Source organism: Mesoplodon densirostris, chromosome 18 (genome assembly GCF_025265405.1).
Source record: "Mesoplodon densirostris isolate mMesDen1 chromosome 18, mMesDen1 primary haplotype, whole genome shotgun sequence".
Lineage (NCBI taxonomy): Eukaryota > Metazoa > Chordata > Mammalia > Artiodactyla > Ziphiidae > Mesoplodon > Mesoplodon densirostris.
Genome location: NC_082678.1, coordinates 6,296,135 through 6,316,774, shown reverse-complemented (window position 1 = coordinate 6,316,774; position 20,640 = coordinate 6,296,135). Strand labels below are relative to the sequence as shown.

The following is a 20,640-nucleotide window of genomic DNA, read 5'->3' as shown; positions in this document are numbered from 1 at the left end:
CTTTCTGTGGGGAGGAGGGCAGTCGTGTGAGCCATTGTAAAACTACAAGTGGATTGTGTGTTGCAGGGAGGAAGCTGATGAATATATTGACATTGGAGCCCTCAATGGCATCTTTGTGCTGGGAAGGAGTATGGGCTTCATTGGTGAGTTGGTAGTAAGAGTTTTGTGTGTTTGTTTTTGTGTTTTTTGTTTCTGTTTCTGTTTTTGTTTGTTTTACCCCATCGTTCAGGTATACCACTTAACCTGTGTGGCCAGTTTCTGTAAGAGAGATGACACACTGCCTTAATCACTGTTCCTAATCCTTCCTTTCTTAAACTTCTGCCTTATCTTTATCTTTGTTCCTTTGCTCTTGGAAATGAGTTTGATTGCCAGCCCAGGAAAATAGAATGAAGTCCAAGAGTTCCCTTTTACCAAGGCTGGCATCTGCCTGTGGGATGGATCTGGATGTCCTTCCCCATTTTTTTTGTATTAAGATTTCCCTTCCGTATCTCCTCCCCCTCACCAAAATTTTAAAAACTCACCAACTCTTTTTTTTTTTTTGCGGTACGTGGGCCTCTCACTGTTGTGGCCTCTCCCGTTGCGGAGCACAGGCTCCAGACGTGCAGGCTCAGCGGCCATGGCTCACCGGGGGTGCCCAGCCGCTCCGCAGCATGTGGGATCTTCCCGGACCGGGGCACGAACCCACGTCCCCTGCATCGGCAGGTGGACTCTCAACCACTGCGCCACCAGGGAAGCCCCACCAACTCTTAACAAAAAGATGCGTTTGCTTCATTTTAGGACACTATCTTGATCAGAAGAGGCTGAAGCAGGGGCTGTACCGTCACCCATGGGATGATATTTCATATGTTCTTCCGGAACACATGAGCATGTAATGGAGCCAGGAACCCTGCCACAGTAAAGTGAAGACGAGAATGCCTCCCCCCTGGGAAATAGCCACAGACAGCTGGCACTGGAGCTTGCTTAAAGGATGGGCCTGGAATGTAAACAGCCACCAGTGTACAGGCACCGAAGACCAACACCCACAGGCTAACACTGTTCAGTCTACACAAAGAAGCTTAATATTTTTTTTATAAGCATAGAAATAAGAACCCAGCCAATACTTGTAACATTTGCTCTGCTACCTGCTGTATTTATTATATGGAAGCATCTAAGCACTGTCAGAGTAGTGTTTTTCCTCATTGTAGGGTGTTACAATGTTGCTTTCTTTTTCCATTCGGTAAAAAAAGTGTTTTCCCCTTGAAGGAAGGGAATGACACTTTTAAGACCTCAAGATACTCCATTTAAAGGACCCCTAATATGTTGTTTTTCCTTTTCGCTTTTCTTCCTCCTCATATAACCTGAAGAGCATTGTATTAATCTGATTTTTTTTTTTTTTAGGATCTTTTCGTATGTTGTGTGTTAAGAGTTTGTTTGGTATCCCCCTGAAATGTTCCGTGTTGCAGACTGATGTCAGGGGTACAGGACCACTGCATCCTTAGCCATTGTTACAGATATGTGGAGCAGTAATTTAAAATGTAAAGTCGTAACATACATATGTTTAAAGTGGAAGTGCAAAGCAAAAAGCTGTGAAATGTCTCGTGTCTTAACATTCTCTGTATTTATGCAACTGACTTGTCTGTTATCGACTTGTCTTCAGTTTGCATTTGTAATCCACAAAGATTCTGGGCAGCTGCCACCTCCGTCTCTCCTCTGTATTATAGTTTGGTTTAAATAAACTATATAGTAACAATGAAAACATATTGCTGTCTCCTGTCATCCATTTCCTTTCATCTGCATTCCTTTGAAGTGTACTTGCTAATAGTTTTACTACATGTAGTTTTAAAAATGTTCATCCATCTCTTAAAAAAAAAAGAATCAAAATACTATCTTCAAAATAACCCCACTATCTTCTCCCGTGAATCGGTACCTTCCGTTTCTCAGTGAATGGGAACCAAAGCTTTCCTTAGATACTCAAGCCAAAAGCCTGCCTTCACTTCTCTGGTTGCCAAGTCCTGTCGATTTACCCCTCTGATCAACCCATATCTGGTCGGATAACTTAGTGCCCTTAGTTCCACTTTTGTCCCCTTACAGTCCATTCTCCACACAGCCACCAGCGACATTTTAAAACAGGCATCTGATTGAGCCACTCCCTTGCTTAAAGCCCCAAAGTGGCTTTTATTTATCTTTTTAACAAGTATGTATGGAGCAGTAACTGTGGACCAAGCACTATGTAAAACACCTGACAAGCATCTCATTTAATCCTCACCGCGATTTTCCAATCTAGATAGTATCCCATTTTTAGAAAGATAAATTAGTTCAGAGATCATAAGTAACTTGCTCACCCGCATCCACTTAACTGGGGCTCAGTCTCGAGTCTTTTTCTTTTTTCAATTTTTACTCCAAGGCCATTCTAAACCCTTAAATAAAAATCCAGTGTTGCCACCCAAGACAACACTGGGTGAGGGTCTAAGGGGGCTTTTGCTTTACAAAACGATCACGAAGAGCACGCTGCTCTCTAAGGGGATGGAAACAGCCATCCTCCCAAGGGCGTGTGGATGGGCGGCCCCCGGGGAGACCGTCATAACTGGGGAGCAGTACGTTTGCACCTTACCTGAGGGGGGACGCGTTAGGTCGGGGGGGCGCATGCGCAGACCCAGCGGCGGCCGGCTCCGCCCCTCGCCCACTATTTATTCCCAGAATCCCTCTGTGTCGTACCAGAGCTGCCGGATCTTTCGGAGACTGCGGGGTCGGGGGCGGCGTCGTCAAGATGGCGGCGGCGGCGGTGGCGGCGGCAGCGGCGGCGGCCGCGGCTGCATCTCTGCAGGTGCTAGAGATGGAGAGCATGGAGACGGCCGCTGCCGGCTCGGCGGGGCTGGCCGCCGAAGTCAGAGGCAGCGGCACGGTGGACTTCGGGCCTGGGCCTGGCTTGTCTGCAATGGAGGCGAGCGGGGGCGACCCGGGCCCGGAGGCCGAGGATTTCGAGTGCAGCTCTCACTGCTCGGAGCTGTCATGGAGGCAGAACGAGCAGCGGCGCCAGGGCCTCTTCTGCGACATTACCTTGTGCTTCGGCGGTGCGGGAGGCCGCGAGTTCCGGGCCCACCGCTCGGTGCTGGCCGCCGCCACCGAGTACTTCACGCCCCTGCTCTCGGGCCAGTTCTCCGAGTCCCGCTCGGGCCGGGTGGAGATGCGCAAGTGGAGCTCCGAACCCGGGCCCGAACCCGACACGGTGGAAGCCGTTATCGAATACATGTACACCGGGCGCATCCGCGTCAGCACGGGCAGTGTGCACGAGGTGCTGGAGTTGGCCGACAGGTAGGTGGCGGAGGCGGGATGTGCAGGGCGGGGGTGGGGATGCTCGCCCACCGAGGGCCGCATCCAGGGAGGGCGCAGGAGAAGGCGGGGAGGGCAGTGCCCAGGGTGGGCTCGAGTGAGCCCTGACGAAGTGCATTCGTTTGATACTTATTGAGCGCCTGCTGTGTGCTGTGGGGCCGCCCCTGCGCTGGGTGCTGAGGTTGCAGCCTGCCAGTCCGGCGAGGGCGCCCTGTCAGACTCCAGGCGAAGGGACAAAGGCAGTGAAGAAGAAGGTCCGTATGTAATGAGTACTGTGTGGACATTTAAGAAGGATGAAAGGATAGTGATTGCGTAGAAGAAAGACCTTTCTGAGGAGGTGACCGTTAAACAGACCTTTAAACGGCAACGGAGTACTGGCCATGCAAAGATGGGGAATGACCATTCCTGGCAGATAGCGCAAAGTCCCTCGGGCGGAACCTCATTTGGCTTAGAGAAGAAGTAAAAAAGGAAAACTCAGTGATCTAGTGGGTGAAGGGGAGAAGGGTGTGTGAAATGTGTTGGAAAAAGGAGTTTGGATTTTACTGGGTGATGGGAAGCTGGCTAAAGAAATGATCTGATTTAAATATTTTTAAAGATGTTTGTGCTGCTGGGGAAGATGGATTGTAGGGGGCCCAGATGGATGTTCCAGGGACTAGGTAGGAGGCAGGTGAATGCAGTTTGGAGATGGGGAGGAGTCTTTTGGGGCAGCATTATGTTACACATTCGTTATTTGAACAAATACCTATTGAGTACCTATTATGCATCAGTTCAGACACTGGGATCTAAGCTGCTGGGAATTCAGCAGTGAACAAAACAGACAAAAGTCCCTTTCCACATTACACTTACATCGGTAGATGGACAATAAATAAAACAGCATGTTAGGTGATTGCTAGAGCTGTTTTGAAAAATAAAGAATGGTGGAGCATATAGAAAGTGCTGGTGTAAAGGAGCTGTTTTTTGGGGGTTTTTTTGTTTTGTTTTGTTTGCGGTACGCGGGCCTCTCACTGCTGTGGCCTCTCCCGTTGCGTAGCACAGGCTCCGGACGCGCAGGCTCAGCGGCCATGGCTCACGGGCCCAGCCCCTCCACGGCATGTGGGATCTTCCCGGACCGGGGCACGAATCCGCGTCCCATGCATCGGCAGGCGGACTCTCAACCACGGCGCCACCAGGGAAGCCCTGGAGCTGTTTTTAAAATTGGATGGATAGAGAAATCCTCGTGAAGAAGAAGACATTTTGCAAAGAACCGAAGGAAGTGAGGTTAAGGGTGTTTCAGGTTGGGGACACAGGTGCAGAGACCCTGAGATGGTGCTTGTCCGGGTGTTAGAGGATAGCAGGAGGCCAGTGTGGCTGAATCAAAGGGTTGCAGGGTGAGAGGAGTAAGAGAGGCCTGAAGGTGGTAATGGGGATGGATCCGGATCCCACAGGGCCTTGTCAGCCTGTGGAAGGACTCGGGCTCTTACTCTGAATGACGTGGGAAGGTTCGGGGTGGAGGAGTGATGTGGTCTGATGTGGAGAATGCTGCTGTGTTGAGAAAAAGGATGAGGTGGCGGGGAAGGGGCTGCAAGGGCAGAAGCAGAGAGACGAGTTTAGGAGGTTGTAGCAGTGGTGGTGGAGGTTTCGATTGAGGAGGAGGAGGAAGATTGATGGGAAATGCTTTGATTCTGGACATATTTTGAAGGCAGAGGAGATGAATCTGCTGATGGACTTGATGTGGGGGGTTAGGGAAAAGACTGCTAGTTTTTTGACCCACTGGAAAGATGGAGTTTGTTCATTATTTATTAAGATGTGGAAGACTGCAGGAAAGTGTTTGGGAGGAAAACCAGGAGTTTGGTTTTTGGTCCAGGAAATGTCTAGTAGGCAGTTGTATAGAAGAGCACTGGGAGCTACAGATTGGAAGGAAATTAGCATACAGGTGGCAATTAAAGCCTCGGGACTGGATGACATTACTTAGGAAGAGAGTGTAGATAGGAAAGAGAAACAGCGGGACTGAGCCCTGGGGTTCTCCAGAATGGTAAAGAGGAACCGGCAGAGGAGACTGATCCCATGGAAACCTAAAGTGTGTCAAGGAGGGAGTAGCCAATCATGTCAGCTCTGTCAACTGTAGGTGATCATCGGATTTGGTGATAATAGAGGTCCTTGATGGCACTGACAAGAGCCATTTAAGTCTGACTGTGAAGAGGATCAGAAAAGTGATACACGTGGACATGTGTGGAGAGGAGTCCAGGAAGTTCTTCCCCCCCGGCCCCAAGATAGGAGATAGTGGAGCATGTTTGTGTGCTGATGAAAAATGAATCTGTGGAAGAGGAGAAATTGATGTTATAGGACCAAAGTCCTTGAAACCAAGAAGGGGATAGAATCCGTATTAAAAGTGGAGAAGTTGGACTGGGAAGGCAGAGTATAGTGTACAGCTGTTAGGCAGACAGATTGGATAGTGGGAGAGAATTCCCCGGCAGTCCAGTGGTTAGGACTAGGTGCTTTCACTGCCGGGGCCCGGGTTCAATCCCTGGTCGGGGAACTAAGATCCTGCAAGCTGTGAAGTGTGGCCAAAAAAAAAAGATGGTGGGAAGATGAAGTTTTTGCCTGACTGCTTCTGTTTTCTCAGAGCATGAGATTGGGTCATCTATTTGAGGGTGCGGTTGGGTGGGTGGATATAGATCTGAGAGAAGAGAGGGAGGTTTGTTGAATGCAGATGGATAAAGAAGGGTCATTGCACTCATTCAAGCTACGTTTGCTTCTGTCATGTGAGCTTGTGTTCTTTCAGATTTACTGCTGCTTTACTGGAGAATTGGGGTGAGGAGAGGAGAGAACACCCCAGACAGTTTACTTAAAACTTTAACTTCTCTCCATATGTCAGTTGCTGAGCAGCTGCCTTGTGTTTGGCATTAAGTGCCCTGCAACTATCACGTCCAGTCTCACCCGTCAGCTCTGAGGCAGGATTCCTTTACGACCTCCCCACCTCCCCCCATATACTCTTTCTGCTGATCGTACCTACCTTGCAGGCACTTACAACCTGAAGAGATACTAGGAAGTGCCCAGCATGATGCCTGTCACATGGCACATGCCTAGTATACAGTAGCTATTATTTTCATGGAGCAGTATTTCCAAATACCTGTCCAAGGGAATACGTGTCGGCTTACCTGGAGTGCCTGCCAAAAATCAGAAGCCGGGGGTAGGGCAGCCCAGGAAGGAGTGACGCTGTCACCCAGACATGTTTGAGAGCCACTAGAGCTCTTACCACTCAACCTTGTCTTTGTCTTATGTCTGAGATGGTGTGTTCTCTGGAGAGGGTGAAGGGAGCCTGTCTTGAAATTCATCTTCATGTCGCATCAGTTATTAAGCACAATAATCATAATAGCACATGGTTACTGAAGTGAGAGAGGCCTGGACTGATGAAGTCATTCCTTTTTTTTTTCTTTTTTGGCCGTGCCAAACGGCCTGTGGGATCTTGGTTCCCCAACCAGGGACGGAACCTGCGCCCCCTGCAGTGGAAGCACGGAGTCTTAACCACTGGACCCCAGGGAAGTCCCAGTGAAGTCGTTCTTACATTATTTCATGTTCTCAGTTCTGAGGACTTACTCTTTAGCAGTGGTCTCAAATTGGCCACCCTTGGGGCTGAATTCTGCCAGATTAATTTATGTGAGCAAACAACATCTGGTCAGCTACATGCCAAACTACTTTCTTTACTTTTTTAACGTGGACCATCCTACACGTTTTCTGTTGTTGTTTTATTTCCTGGCTTCTTCAGATATTTTCGTTTGCCTTGCCTCACCTGCTTTAATGAGAACCCAGCTCAGGACAAAACCCCTGAGCACCACCCCTGCCCCCACCCCTGGGCTACTCAGGGAGAAAGCTCTGGTGAAGAGAAGATTAAAACCTCTGACACAGGGCTTCCCTGGTGGCGCAGTAGTTGGAAGTCCACCTGCTGATGCAGGGGACATGGGTTCGTGCCCCGGTCCGGGAAGATCCCACATGCCGCAGAGCGGCTGGGCCCGTGAGCCATGGCCGCTGAGCCTGTGCGTCCGGAGCCTGTGCTCCGCAACGGGAGAGGCCACAACAGTGCGAGGCCCGCGTACCACACACACAAAAAAAACCTCTGACACAAAGCCTGCACCGCCATTCCCTCTGAGAGCTGACCAAACAGCCTCCCAGGAGTCACAGTTCCTGTACCATGTAGCTGATGCTAAAGAAATTCCCTTCACTGAGACCCAGCCTCATCTAAGAAGAGGCTGGTTGCTGGCAAAGGACTAGGGCAGGATGGCAGAGACAAGACTGGATTGGGATTTGCCTTTGCCAAGGGCAAGTTAAAGTGGAAATAAAGTATGGGACTGTTGTACTTTATTAATGGATATGTTCTGAAACACCTTACATAATCAAAAACTCTGTTTTGTGTGTGTGTATTATACATACTTTGTATAATATATAATACATATAAACTATCTAATGGAAATAATTTAAAATATATAAAGATGATTTTTATATATGCTTTTAAACCTACTTTTCAGCACAATCCTTTTTAATTTGGGAGGATATGCTTTTTTCAGTTGTGCATGAAGTGAGATGAAGCTTACATTTCAGTTTGTATAATTCAGATGCTCTCAAAGTGCAGCCACATAAAATATGCACATTTGAAAATTCTCTTTTTCTTGATTTTAGGTTCCTATTAATTCGTTTAAAAGAATTTTGTGGAGAATTTCTCAAGAAAAAACTTCATCTCTCTAATTGTGTGGCCATTCATAGTTTAGCTCACATGTATACTCTAAGCCAACTTGCTCTGAAAGCTGCGGATATGATACGGAGAAACTTCCACAAAGTAATTCAGGATGAGGAATTTTATACTTTACCTTTCCACCTCATTCGAGACTGGCTGTCGGACTTGGAGATTACAGTTGATTCTGAAGAGGTTCTATTTGAAACAGTTTTGAAATGGGTTCAGAGAAATGCTGAAGAGAGAGAGAGATACTTTGAAGAACTTTTTAAGTTGCTCAGATTGTCCCAGATGAAACCTACTTACCTTACTCGTCATGTCAAACCAGAGAGGCTGGTGGCCAATAATGAAGTTTGTGTCAAGTTAGTGGCCGATGCAGTGGAGAGGCATGCTCTTAGAGCCGAGAATATACAGTCTGGCACGTTCCAGCATCCCGCTTCTCATGTCTCATTATTACCTCGCTATGGGCAAAACATGGACGTGATCATGGTCATTGGAGGCGTGTCAGAAGGAGGGGACTATTTAAGTGAATGTGTGGGATATTTTGTCGATGAGGACAGATGGGTAAACCTGCCCCATATTCACAATCACCTTGATGGACATGCTGTTGCAGTAACAGAATCCTACGTGTATGTTGCTGGGTCGATGGAACCAGGGTTTGCTAAAACTGTGGAAAGGTATAACCCAAACTTGAATACCTGGGAACACGTTTGTAGTCTGATGACAAGGAAGCATTCTTTTGGACTAACAGAAGTCAAAGGGAAGCTATACAGCATTGGAGGACATGGCAACTTCAGTCCTGGTTTTAAAGATGTGACCGTTTATAATCCCGAGCTTGATAAATGGCACAACTTGGAATCAGCACCAAAGATTCTTCGCGATGTTAAAGCACTAGCCATTGAGGACCGGTTTGTGTACATCGCTGCCCGCACTCCTGTGGACCGGGACACTGAAGATGGATTAAAGGCTGTCATCACTTGTTATGATACGGAGACTCGACAGTGGCAAGATGTGGAATCTTTGCCACTTATTGACAATTACTGCTTTTTCCAAATGTCTGTGGTCAATTCAAACTTTTATCAGACAGCCTCATGCTGCCCCAAGAGTTATTCTTTAGAAAATGAAGAGGCGGTAAGAAAAATTGCCGGCCAAGTTTCTGATGAGATCCTTGAGAGCTTACCTCCAGAAGTCCTAAGCATCGAAGGCGCGGCCATTTGCTATTACAGAGATGACGTTTTCATTATTGGAGGCTGGAAGAACAGTGATGATATTGACAAGCAGTATCGGAAGGAGGCTTACCGGTACTGTGCCGAGAGAAAGAGGTGGATGCTTCTGCCTCCCATGCCACAGCCTCGTTGTAGAGCCGCTGCCTGCCATGCGAGAATCCCATACCGGTACTTGCACGGCACTCAGAGATACCCCATGCCTCAAAACTTAATGTGGCAGAAGGACCGGATCAGACAGATGCAAGAAATACATCGACACGCCCTAAACATGCGCCGAGTGCCCAGCTCTCAGATAGAATGCTAGGTTCTCTGATATGTGCGGCTCCAAACAGTTACACCTGTTCACGAGGCTGAAGATACCCAGACTGTTGCTTGAAAAAGTAATTCCATAACTTATTTTCTACATGAACTGATCATCGCCCCAAATAAAGGAAATACAGTCAAAAACGGAAGAATGGGAAGATCAATTCAATACATGGTAATTTTTGTTAGTTGGCGGTCTTGATCCATTTTTGGTTTGTGTGTGTGTTAGCTGAATATTAAAGATAAGTGGAAAAACCAGGTGCAGTTACTTGACTGTCTGCCAGCAAGTTATAGCTCCTTTGTCTTAGGGTCTTATGTTTTGAACATGCGTTAAGCACCAGTTATATTTGCACATTTACTTTGATAATCTTTTTCATTTTTTTCTCGAATGGTTGGCTTTGACAAGATCAGAATTTATGTATTGAGCCGTCATCTACCGGAGGTGTGTGCAATAGTGAGATTGAAATTTGAAGGAAAAAGCACCGTATTTCAGCAAGATGATTTCAGAATGTTTGCACTGATACTTTTGTGTATTTGTTTATCTACAGATGCTGGCTCGTTTATTTCTAGAAGAGATGATTGATAAGAAATTTGTGATTGGCTCATGTATTTTTTGAGTATTTTTCATTTCTTTAGCAACTGTGTTATACACTTCAGGTCATCACTCTGAGACAGGGGTAGTTGGCAAGAGCACTGATCTTTAGCTGATGGACTGAATACAGAGGAAGTTGTATCTGTGAAATGCGTTTCTCTAAGAAGAAAAGTATTGTTAGTCTAGAGTAAGAAATCAAAGGCACTGAAAAATTTAAAACCGCTTTTTTCGGGAGTTGCAGGCTTATTTGAAGATAAATTAATGAGTGTAAATAATGCCAATGACAAGCGACACAATGCCTTCGATTTTAAATTCTGCTCTGATGCATATTGTCTGGAATCCTTACCATTCCTTTCTAAAAGAAACGTGGGGCTTCCCTGGTGGCGCAGTGGTTGAGAGTCCGCCTGCCGATGCAGGGGACACGGGTTCGTGCCCCGGTCTGGGAAGATCCCACATGCCGTGGAGCGGCTGTGCCCGTGAGCCATGGACGCTGAGCCTGCGCGTCCGGAGCCTGTGCTCCGCAACGGGAGAGGCCACAACAGTGAGAGGCCCGCGTACCACAAAAATAAATAAAATAAAATAAAATAAAATAAACGTTTTTCAAACTGGGAAGGAAGTAACAATTTAGAGAAATGTTGCTAAAGAGAAGCCTTATTATTTCTCAGCCTGGATTATTACGGTGTTTTATCCAGTTGCCCTAGACTTTCATTGGAACTTTGCCTGAGCCTAGAATACTACATTTGGGTGCATAATTATGGCTCTTAAAAATTTATCACTATGGGGCTTCCCTGGTGGCGCAGTGGTTGAGAGTCCGCCTGCCGATGCAGGAGACATGGGTTCGTGTCCTGGTCCGGGAAGATCCCACATGCCGCGGAGCGGCTGGGCCCGTGAGCCATGCCGCTGAGCCTGCGCGTCCGGAGCCTGTGCTCCGTAACGGGAGAGGTCACAACAGTGAGAGGCCCGCGTACCGCAAAACAAACAAACAAACAAACAAAAATTTATCACTATGGTTATCTTTTATTTATTTTTATGCATTCTTCTGATACTCTTATCTGTGCCCAGGCTTTATGCAAATTAGCACTTAGGTTGACTTTTAGCACTCAGTTAACATAAGGGACTCCTGCTCTAACGGTTTGAAGTGTGGGTCCAGTATACTTTTCTTGTTTCTTTCAGAATGTCTCTACCTTCTTAGACATTCTGGAATACCATTCTAGAAGGTGAATTCCAAGTACAGTGATTTTTTTTTTCCCTAGTCCATTATAGTTAATCTTACTAGTTGGATCAAACATCAAAAGGAAAAAAAGCACAACCAGGAATTTTGGCTCTCAGTGTGCTGTGAGACTATTAATGTTTAGCCCTTGGACTCTATACTAAGAACTTAACTGAAATTTCTGAATTGGTATCCCTGCGTAGGACAAAGTTTTTCAATACTGTGTTGGAAATCTGCTTTAAAACCATTTAATTTAGGCTGGGGTAGGGATGGGAGACTGCAAGTCTATTTCTATATGAGGACATATTATCCTACCCCACCTCTACTGTTTTCTTAATTTCCATTTATTTGTAGTTATTTTAATAAAAGCTATTTGGATTCTGAGAAGTGCTAAGTAGTTGTGAGAGGTCTATGCAAGTAAGACAGAAGAGTTCATTGAATGAAGTTCTCATTTCTCTCTGATAGACTGTGCTAGCAAACTGCCTTTTCTTTGGTGCTGTTGAAATAATTTAGTAGCTCACTAAGGTGCCAGTTTCTCTCCAGAAGGGTGTAAGGTTTTTGATTGCCCTTTTTTTTTTGTCTCAGAGTTGTCTTCTAAGACAGTCATTACCAAGTTATATGTAGGGTTATCTTTTTTTCACATGATGTGGCGGAAGTCATAACTCATAAGATTTAGGTATAATCTGGTTTTGAAAACGTGATTGAAACTGTTGTTTTTTAACTCGGCAGGCAGCCTAGGCCATGGCTGGAAAGAGAGGGTAAGTCCTTCCTTGCATGATGATGTGTGCAGGGTTCCTGACTACTGAATTCCTAATTTTCATATTTGAATTCACATGTGTGATTTCACATCAGTAACTTGTGTTTCTGAAATATCCTAACTAACTTGTTAATAAGGAAAGAAACCAGATTTGCTTAAGTCTGTTCAAGGCTGACATTCTGAAATTCTAAACTGGAAATAACTTCCCGCAGTATTTGGAAAGGTTCTGATTATGATGACCAGCCTAAAATGGCTCTTTGGGAAAGAAATTTCCTTTTTGATGAAAACTTAAAGATTGTGTTTGATAATTTAAGCAGTTAAAAATACAGCTTTAAAAAGACAGCTTAATATGTATTCAAGCAAACCTTTTTTGCTTTTGTTTTTGTTTTGTAGAAGGAAAAGAGAGGAATTGATTATACCAAAAAGTAATAACTATACATAACTTGGAGTGAGGCTACTTATATCTTAGAATGGATATCCTTTAACTATACCTACCCCACCACGGTTAAAAAAAAAAAAATCAGTGTATATATTGAGAATGTCAGTCATGAGCTTAGTGTTTAAGTAATACATCTCACTTGCAGTTGTTTGCATGATTAGTCTTGTGTATCTTGATACTCAACTTTGCTTTTGCTGTGCCAATTCAAAACTACTTTGCTAAAAAAAAAACAAACCCTCAGAATTCATTGACATCAGTTTTGTCTTGATTACTTGATTTTGTATTGTATTTCTGGGACCAAAAAATTTTTGAAATCTTTTTTTATGTAGGACAGAAGTTTGAAGAGATAGAAAGATAGTGTTTATGGCAGATTTCTGTTCTTTTGTATATTAAACTCTTCAGGCTGCTGGTAAGGCAGTTTCTAGGGCACACTTTTTTTCCTCTTTATGTTTCTTGCTAGTGTAGACGTGGTAGGTTTAAATACTTCATTCTGTGCTTCATAATTCTAATATGAACACTATACTATCGGTAGACACATAAGCTGAATTGTATGTTTTAGTTACTTGGCCTAATCAAGCATAACCAAAGGGAGGTTTTTTTTGTACGTGCCTCAAACTAAGTGTATCGGCCACATTTCATGTCTTTCCCAAATATGTAGAATTGTGAAGCAAGATCTCTGCCTACACTAGAAACATAGGGTGTTTACAGGTTGTCATTTAAGTGTAGAATATTTGGAGAAACAGTTCAGTCTCTCCTTTTTTAAACTGTTAAACATTCTGTCACAGTTCATCACTCCAGTTTGTTACTTTCTTGAGAATAGTCCATTTTTGTTTTTGTTATAATGCTTACTATTATAATGTGTTTTGGTCATTGGAAACAAAACAGCTCATAGTCGTGATGTAATACAGTAACAATAACATAATAGTCATTTTGCTTCAAGGAATTTAATTAGATAGCCAAATAACCACTCTTTGTTGATTACCTTTGTACAGCTTTTGTCTTACTCTCCATGACCATTACTGGAAATGTCTGACAGTGAAGCACATACAATAGAGCACTTGTTAACTTAATCCTCCTGCATAATGCACTCATGAAAAGTAGTGCTTGCTACATGGTTGAAGATCTTATGATCCATGTGCTGGGGCTCTTTGAGTTATTTGTAAAATAAATATTTAGTTCCAGTTGATAGAGTGAGTTTTCTGGGCTAACAGTATCAAGCCCCTATCTACTGCAAGTATAATCTTGACTGCCCCCCTTTAAGTCAGAGGAGATGTAGAATTTAGGACACTTTGAGACATTACATTGTAAAATAGCTTGTTTTATGTTCCTAAAGCTATCTTGTTCTGTGTTATAGCTACTAATCATCTCAATGTAAGTTTTAAATAAATGTATTTCTTTAGAGCTGATTTGCACTGTGATTTTTCCTTTTTTTAACTCTGCACCGTTGAATATAATTGCTTTCTTCCTCCCCTCTTATTCCCTTCAGTCATGCAACCCTTGGCTCCCTTAAGTTGAACACTTTCCAATACTCTTACAAGTTTAAACACTGCATTTATTTAAAAGAAAGAATTCTTGGGCTTCCCTGATGGCGCAGTGGTTGAGAGTCCGCCTGCCGATGCAGGGGACGCGGGTTCGTGCCCCGGTCCGGGAAGATCCCACATGCCCTGGAGCGGCTGGGCCCGTGAGCCATGGCCGCTGAGCCTGCGTGTCCGGAGCCTGTGCTCCGCAACGGGGGAGGCCACAACAGTGAGAGGCCCGCGTACCGCAAAAAAAAAGAAAGAATTCTTATTGCTCAGACGTTTTATTAGCTAAAAGAAGAGGCTTATACAGGTAGGGTACTTGTCGAGGCGGAATGCTGTACTTCATCATACAGTGCTAATCCTGTGAAGTTTCGTCTAGCTGTGTATTCCCCAACATTGGCCAGCCCTGGTACCACACAGCAGCTCAGAGCACTGCGGTACATACTCATGTCATGAGCATCATACCACTCTTCGGTCTTTTCATCATAGCACTCCACATTAAAGGTGGTGGTAAAGCCATTAAAGCCACCCACCACAAACAAGAGGTCGTCTACCACCTCGATACCAAAATTGCTACGAGGATTAAACATAGTGGGGATCATGTGCCAAGTATTAGCCACTGGGCTGTAGACTTCTGCACTCCTAAGCCGACTAACTCCGTCAAAGCCGCCTACCTGTGGACAGCAGAGGAAACACAGCTGGCTGTTAACCATCGCTTCTGTTTGCTGAGGATGCCCTCTTTGGGGGGGGCGGGGGGGACCAGTGATTTCATACCTCCCTCTTCCACTATCTTCCATGGAAAAAAGTTTTCAGATTCTTCCCAGTGGTAGTGTAAACCTATTTGCTAACAGAAAATCTAGGGCTATAATTTTTGTTGTACAAAAGGAACTCACCGCATATACGTGTTCTCCATAAGCAATTACGCCTATTCCACTCCTCCTGCTTCTCATGGGTGCTATGACTGTCCACTGATTATTCTCAGCGTTGTACACTTCTGCTGTAAACAGGCATTCATTTCCATTAAACCCACCACATATGTAGACCTGTGCGAAGAGAGTTCCAAGATTATTAAAACTGGGGAGTAGAAAGAAAGGGTGTGTATATGGTGGTGGCTGGGGGCAGGGGACACTTCTGATGCCAGTCTTCAGTCTGATTTTCTTTTCTCCACATGTGCATGCATTGCTTTTTAATAAGTAAAATCAGAAAAGATAGTTACAAAGGGCCACTTAGTCATTTGATGAGGGAGTTAGTATTGCAAAGTGAATACTGACACTTCTGTTTTCCACCCATTATTTCCAGGCTTGTTTGCTTTCACATCTCCTAACCCCACCTTCCCCCGGGGTCTTACCCTTCCATGGAGCGTTGTGGCACTCGCATCACTCCTCTGTTCATGCATGGGGGCAATGAGTGTCCACTGGTTGGTCTCTGGCTCATAACGTTCAGCAGTGTTGAGACGCACATAGCCATCATATCCTCCCATGGCGTAAATAAAATTACTGAGTACTGTCACGCTGACATAGCAACGCCTGGAGTGCATCGGGGCCACCTGGTGCCACGTTTTCTCGACTGGGTTGAAACGCTTAACACTATTGAAATAGTCTACACTATTGAACCCCCCAATGATATAAACATAGCCTTTCAAATAAGCTGCCCCGTGGTAGGCACGAGGACTCTCTTCCTCACAAGTGACAGTCAGCCATCTGTCTGCCCGAGGATCATATGCCTCAATGACATTGATGGGGCTCCCACCACTCCAGCCACCAATTGCAAATAGGATGGCGTAGGGCAGGCGGGGCCTGGTGAGTGGGTTGGTGAAGTCAGAATTGGAAGGTCCGTTCATGTTTAGGTCATACATGGCCCTCAGTGCATTAATGATGACTGGCTTGCATTCCTCACTGTCTCTGACATAGTCATTCATCTTAACGTTGTTCATGAAGTATTCAGCATGCATTAGAGCCAGGCGAACCTAAGAAGGAAATACAGAAAGTCATTCAGATGAGGTATGGTGTCTGGAAAACCCATGTCCTTAAGCCCGCAGTTTTAGTCTCCTCTGAATGCAGTAGGGTCATGTTTTGTTTTGTTTTTGTAATTTACAGCTCACCGTTTAAATATTTGTGTTTTGGAGGTGGTATACATTGGATGCTGAGAATGAGCGAGATAGAAGCCACCTCAAATGGTCACAGAGCTAGTCCATTCCTTGGCCCCTGGACAGGACTATTAGACCAGAAAAAGCTGTGGTCATTGTTCAGTAATTGGATATCTATGTCTCTATATGTAAAATAACACGAATTAGCACCAAATGGCTACAATTGAATGCAATACTCATGATCTGGTTTCTTGTCCAACTCCTATTTTGGTTGGGGAAACTCACAGAAGGAAAGGGGTGAGAGGAAGACCCTTTAGAATTCTTTTGAAGGCCTGCCCTCTCCTTCCCCCACTATCAGGGAGAATCTTGGTCAAAGAGAATATAACTGGGGCTTCCCTGGTGGCACAGTGGTTGAGAGTCTGCCTGCCGATGCAGGGGACGTGGGTTCGTGCCCCGGTCTGGGAGGATCCCACATGCCGCGGAGTGGCTGGGCCCGTGAGCCATGGCCGCTGAGCCTGTGCATCCGGAGCCTGTGCTTCGCAACAGGAGAGGCCACAACAGTGAGAGGCCCGCGTACAGCAAAAAAAAAAAAAAAAAAAAAAAAAAAAAAAAAAAGAATATAACTGGAGCAGAAGGAACTAGCAATGCCAAGGGCAAAGAAAATTGCAAAATTCCAGAGAATAGCAGGGGATGCCTTCTGTAGATGTACATATATAAGTATATGTAAGTATAACTACAGCCTTGGAATCTGTCAAACATCTGAGTATGGCTCTTGGGACAATCTCTCTGGGATAAATGAGTCAAAAGTGAGCAATTAAGGAAATTCTCTGGCAGTCCAGTGGTTAGGACTCCGAGCTTCCACTGCAGGGGCATGGGTTCGATCCCTGGTTGTGGAACTAAGATCCCACAAGCCATGTGGCACAGGCAAAAAAAAAAAAAAAAAAAAAAAAAACAATTAAGCATCCCACAAAAGAATAACTAAACGACCTTGGGTAGCAAAACTGAAATATGCTGCTTCCTATTTTGGGGGTCATGAGAAATCCATTTTAAAATGGCCTCAAATACAGCATCTTCTTGTTTGACGTTGAGCTCATCTTTCTCAATGATATCCTTAAGTTCAGTGACTGAGAGCTCTAAAAACTCTGCTGAGACTTTCACCATCTCCTCAAAGTTGTGCAGGATGAACATGTAGGCCTTCCGCCTCAGCTCAGGGCAGTAGAAGTAGTCTGTTAACTTGCAGATGCCGATACAATTTTCCAAACACAGCTCCGACTTGAGGAACTCACAGCAACCCCTGACAATACCCATGATGTTAAATTGGTCTGCAGCAGCCAGCAGCTTCTCCACGTTGTCTGGTGTGATGGGGATGGTCCGGGTGTACGCATATTCGATAATTAGCTTCATCATGTCGGGGGAAATGCCAGGGATGTTGTATACCTTCTTTTCAGTGTTGTTCCAGTTACTTGTAAACAAAGCTCTGGAAGAAAGAAAACTAGCAGTCACTGAAATATTTCTCTCTAGTTTGCCATGTTCCCTCCCCCCCCCACCTTCTCTTGTTGTGGAAAATTTGGACATTTTCCAAATAGTGTGCACAATAAGTAATTTGGAAATAAATTGGCGTGAGGAAGCGGGGGAGGAGGGTAGGTTTTATACAGTTGTCAAGAGAACCTTTCCAAGAACTTTGACTTTGGTCACTTTTATTCCTATCTTCATGATAAGTAGCCTTTTTCCCATTTTGTGGATGGAGAAACTGGTATCTAGAGCTGGGAGTAAGACCCAGGTCTTTTTCTGTCTCAGCCCATTGCCCACCAAATTCTATCTCAATTAAGGAAATTAAACTTGAGCAAATACACTTTTAAAACAAGTATTATTCAATCAACACATACCCAGAATCTGATCGCTTCTCACTTCTCTCATTGCTCCCTTCTTGGTGTGAGCCACCACCAGGTCTTGCCTAGATTATTGGGAGTAAACCTCCCAACTGATCTCTCTGCTTCTGCTTTTGACACCTCCAGAGTTTATAGTCTTATCCCAGACACCAGCATGATCCTTATGAGTTTATGCTCCTCTTCCGCTCAGAACCTTCCACTGACTTCCCTGGTTACTCAGAGTAAAATACAAAGTCCTTACCAGGGACTACAAAAGACCTCTGAGATCTGGACCATGAATACCTCTCTAACCATATTTCCTCTCACCTTCCTCCTCACCTTGCTCCAGCCCTGCTGGCCTTGCTTTCCTTGAATACACCAGAGATGCTTCCATCTTTGCACTTTGCTTTGTACTCTGCCTGGAAGGCTCCCCCAAGATCTCTGTTATTTCCCAAGACCACAGCCCCTTGAAGTCTTTGCTCAAACGTCACTTTGTCAGCAGTGATAATCCTATTTAAAATTACCACTGACCACTCTCTATCTTCCTTTTTTTCCCTAGCACTTATGATCTAATATGTATTTTATTTATTAAATGCCTGTTCCCCCTACTGGAAGGTAAACTTTGCGAGAACAGGAATGTTTATACATTGTTTTATTTCCAGTACCTGTCACAAAATAGGCACTCAATAAATAATTATTGAATGAGTAAAATGACTACTATTCCACAACAACTTATTGGGTCCCTACTATGTAGCTAGGTACTTCTCTAGGTGTTGCAGAGGACAGAAGTCCCTGCCCTAATATATTTTTCCTTCCTTTTTCTAGGAAGTTTAAGGGAATGTGGGCTCAGAGATCAAATTCTCTAGAGAAGAGGTCTGAAAACCTACAGCCTCTTGGCCAAATTCAGCCCAACTCTTGTTTTTGTACTGCACATGAGCTAAGAATATTTTTTACATTTTTAAATGGGGAAAAATATTTTGTGGCACCTGGAAATTAAATTCAAATTTCGGTATTCATAAATAATTTTATTGGAACACAGCCATACCCTTTCATTTAGTATTGTCTATGGCTGCTTTCCTACTAAAGGTAGAGTGGAGTAGTTGTGACAGAGACTGTACGGCCTGCAAAGCTTAAAATAGTCACTATTTGGTCTTTTTGTATACCCTGCTCTAGGTCTAGATGAATGAGAATTTTTAGCAACGGGTGGCACGCACTTATCATATCTTCATTGGAACCGAGTACTCAAATTTTGTTCAGCTCATGAACAAAATAGGTCTTTTACTTCCTGGGTTACAATAGTTTTGGCTCAAACTCCCTTTTTCTTCTGAAAAATATTTCCTTGGTTCTTTCCCCTCATCCCCCTTCCCATGCTCTCAGTCCTTGTTAATTTGTCACCCTGTTTGAGATAGTCTCAGATAGGGGCTTAAGGGGTGGCTGAAGTGGCATTGTCATCTAGGTTTAAGTAGGAAATCCACTACAGGTGTCCAACCTTCCCAAAGTTTGCTTTGGGTGAAAATCAAAGAAAAAAAGCCTCTGGCCCACCAATAGTTGGTTGAAATCTAGTTGAAAACGAGACAGAAGAGGCTCTGGCCCTAGCTGTGCCTCTTCAGAAGACAAAGGAGCCAGTCTACAGGAGCCCAGGACTTTGACAGTGTCCCTAAACTTAAGATAATGGGGCGGGAAATATGGAATGAACCAAAATGTCTCAGAATGAGCCCCATCCCTCCTTTTGGCTTAGTCCAGCAACCCTGTTATACCTAAAGTAGGAACTGCAGCTACAGAGGATGTTCTTGTGGGCATTGAACTCAAAGCCATTGACCTCGATGACCACGTCGCAGAGCTTGCCCTCTAGCCTAAGCTCGTTGAAGACCTCACAGGTCATCGCACTCATCTTCCTCTCCATGTGAGGCTGGTGGAAACATGTGGAGGCCGCGGCGCTCTCCATCTCCATGGCACCCTGGGACAAGCGGAGACAGGCTGCTCTCCTGGGATGTCGGGGAGGCTTGTAGGGGCCCTTTAGCCAGCTGTCACTCCTTCTTCCTATTACATCTTTCATACAGGGCCCAGCAGGCAGCCCAAGTTCCAGAATCCTGGGCCCGCAGTGAGATCACTCTCGGCATTGTGCTGTCAGGTCCTGGAACTCTCTCCTGTCACCGTCCTCCCCCCCCTCCCCCAAGGCATCACTCAGGCTGAAGACCACCCCACACCTTCCGCAACCAACCAGGAGCAGGACGTGACCACCAACACCACATAAGACTTTTGATTCACTCTAGCTCCTGCTGCCCACTTCCGGTGCTCAGTTTGGCGTCTCTGTAGCAACCATCTACCTTCTTCCGCAGCTTGGCACTTGGCTCCCGAGACACTGAGTTCAAGGAAACCGAGTCAGAGGAGGCAGAAGGGAGAAGTAAAGCTGATGGGTTTTCATTCTGGCCCAGATGTCCAGGGCCCTCCTGCCCTCTGGACTGAGTCACTCATCTTCTGTGATGAGGAGCGAGCCCCGTGAAGGAAGCACCTTCTGGAATGTTCAACAGAATTCACTTATGGCTCCTTCACACCCCCTCCCATCTGCGGCCTTTTGGTCATGCAAACCTTAAGCCTGGAAACGTCCATTACGGTTAGGGTTTT

General features: G+C 45.2%; 3 protein-coding genes across 5 annotated transcripts in view; 2 read left to right on the top strand and 1 right to left on the bottom strand.

The window, feature by feature from the left end:
• Window positions 1-1,739, top strand: part of ACLY (ATP citrate lyase) — a 42,787-nt gene extending 41,048 nt beyond the window's left edge. For all 3 annotated transcript variants that reach the window (XM_060082860.1, XM_060082861.1, XM_060082859.1), the window contains 2 exons: window positions 67-143; window positions 778-1,739. In XM_060082860.1, the coding sequence (XP_059938843.1) occupies window positions 67-143; window positions 778-872 (172 nt within the window). In that variant the 3' untranslated portion in view covers window positions 873-1,739. The remainder of the gene's footprint in view (window positions 1-66; window positions 144-777) is intronic.
• Window positions 1,740-2,702: 963 nt separating this feature from the next.
• On the top strand, window positions 2,703-13,923 carry KLHL11 (kelch like family member 11). The gene is made up of 2 exons (XM_060082133.1): window positions 2,703-3,291; window positions 7,963-13,923. Exons 1-2 carry the CDS (start codon window positions 2,747-2,749, stop codon window positions 9,542-9,544), a joined length of 2,127 nt encoding a protein of 708 aa, XP_059938116.1. The 5' UTR covers window positions 2,703-2,746; the 3' UTR covers window positions 9,545-13,923.
• A 440-nt stretch (window positions 13,924-14,363) lies between these two features.
• Window positions 14,364-19,966, bottom strand: KLHL10 (kelch like family member 10). Its single transcript, XM_060082423.1, has 5 exons — window positions 19,773-19,966; window positions 17,135-17,624; window positions 15,410-16,027; window positions 14,955-15,104; window positions 14,364-14,735 (listed from the first exon to the last, which is right to left on the bottom strand). Exons 1-5 carry the CDS (start codon window positions 19,964-19,966, stop codon window positions 14,364-14,366), a joined length of 1,824 nt encoding a protein of 607 aa, XP_059938406.1.
• Between the last annotated feature and the right edge of the window lie 674 nt (window positions 19,967-20,640).

Coding starts and splice junctions, on each gene's coding strand:
- KLHL11 (XM_060082133.1), top strand. CDS start 2,747: ATGGCGGCGGCGGCGGTGGCGGCGGCAGCGGCGGCGGCCGCGGCTGCA. Junction 3,292..7,962: donor GTGCTGGAGTTGGCCGACAG/GTAGGTGGCGGA, acceptor TCTTGATTTTAG/GTTCCTATTAATTCGTTTAA.
- KLHL10 (XM_060082423.1), bottom strand. CDS start 19,966: ATGGAGATGGAGAGCGCCGCGGCCTCCACATGTTTCCACCAGCCTCAC. Junction 16,028..17,134: donor TTTCAGTTTTGCTACCCAAG/GTCGTTTAGTTA, acceptor TTTCCTTCTTAG/GTTCGCCTGGCTCTAATGCA. Junction 14,736..14,954: donor ATGGAGAACACGTATATGCG/GTGAGTTCCTTT, acceptor TGCTGTCCACAG/GTAGGCGGCTTTGACGGAGT.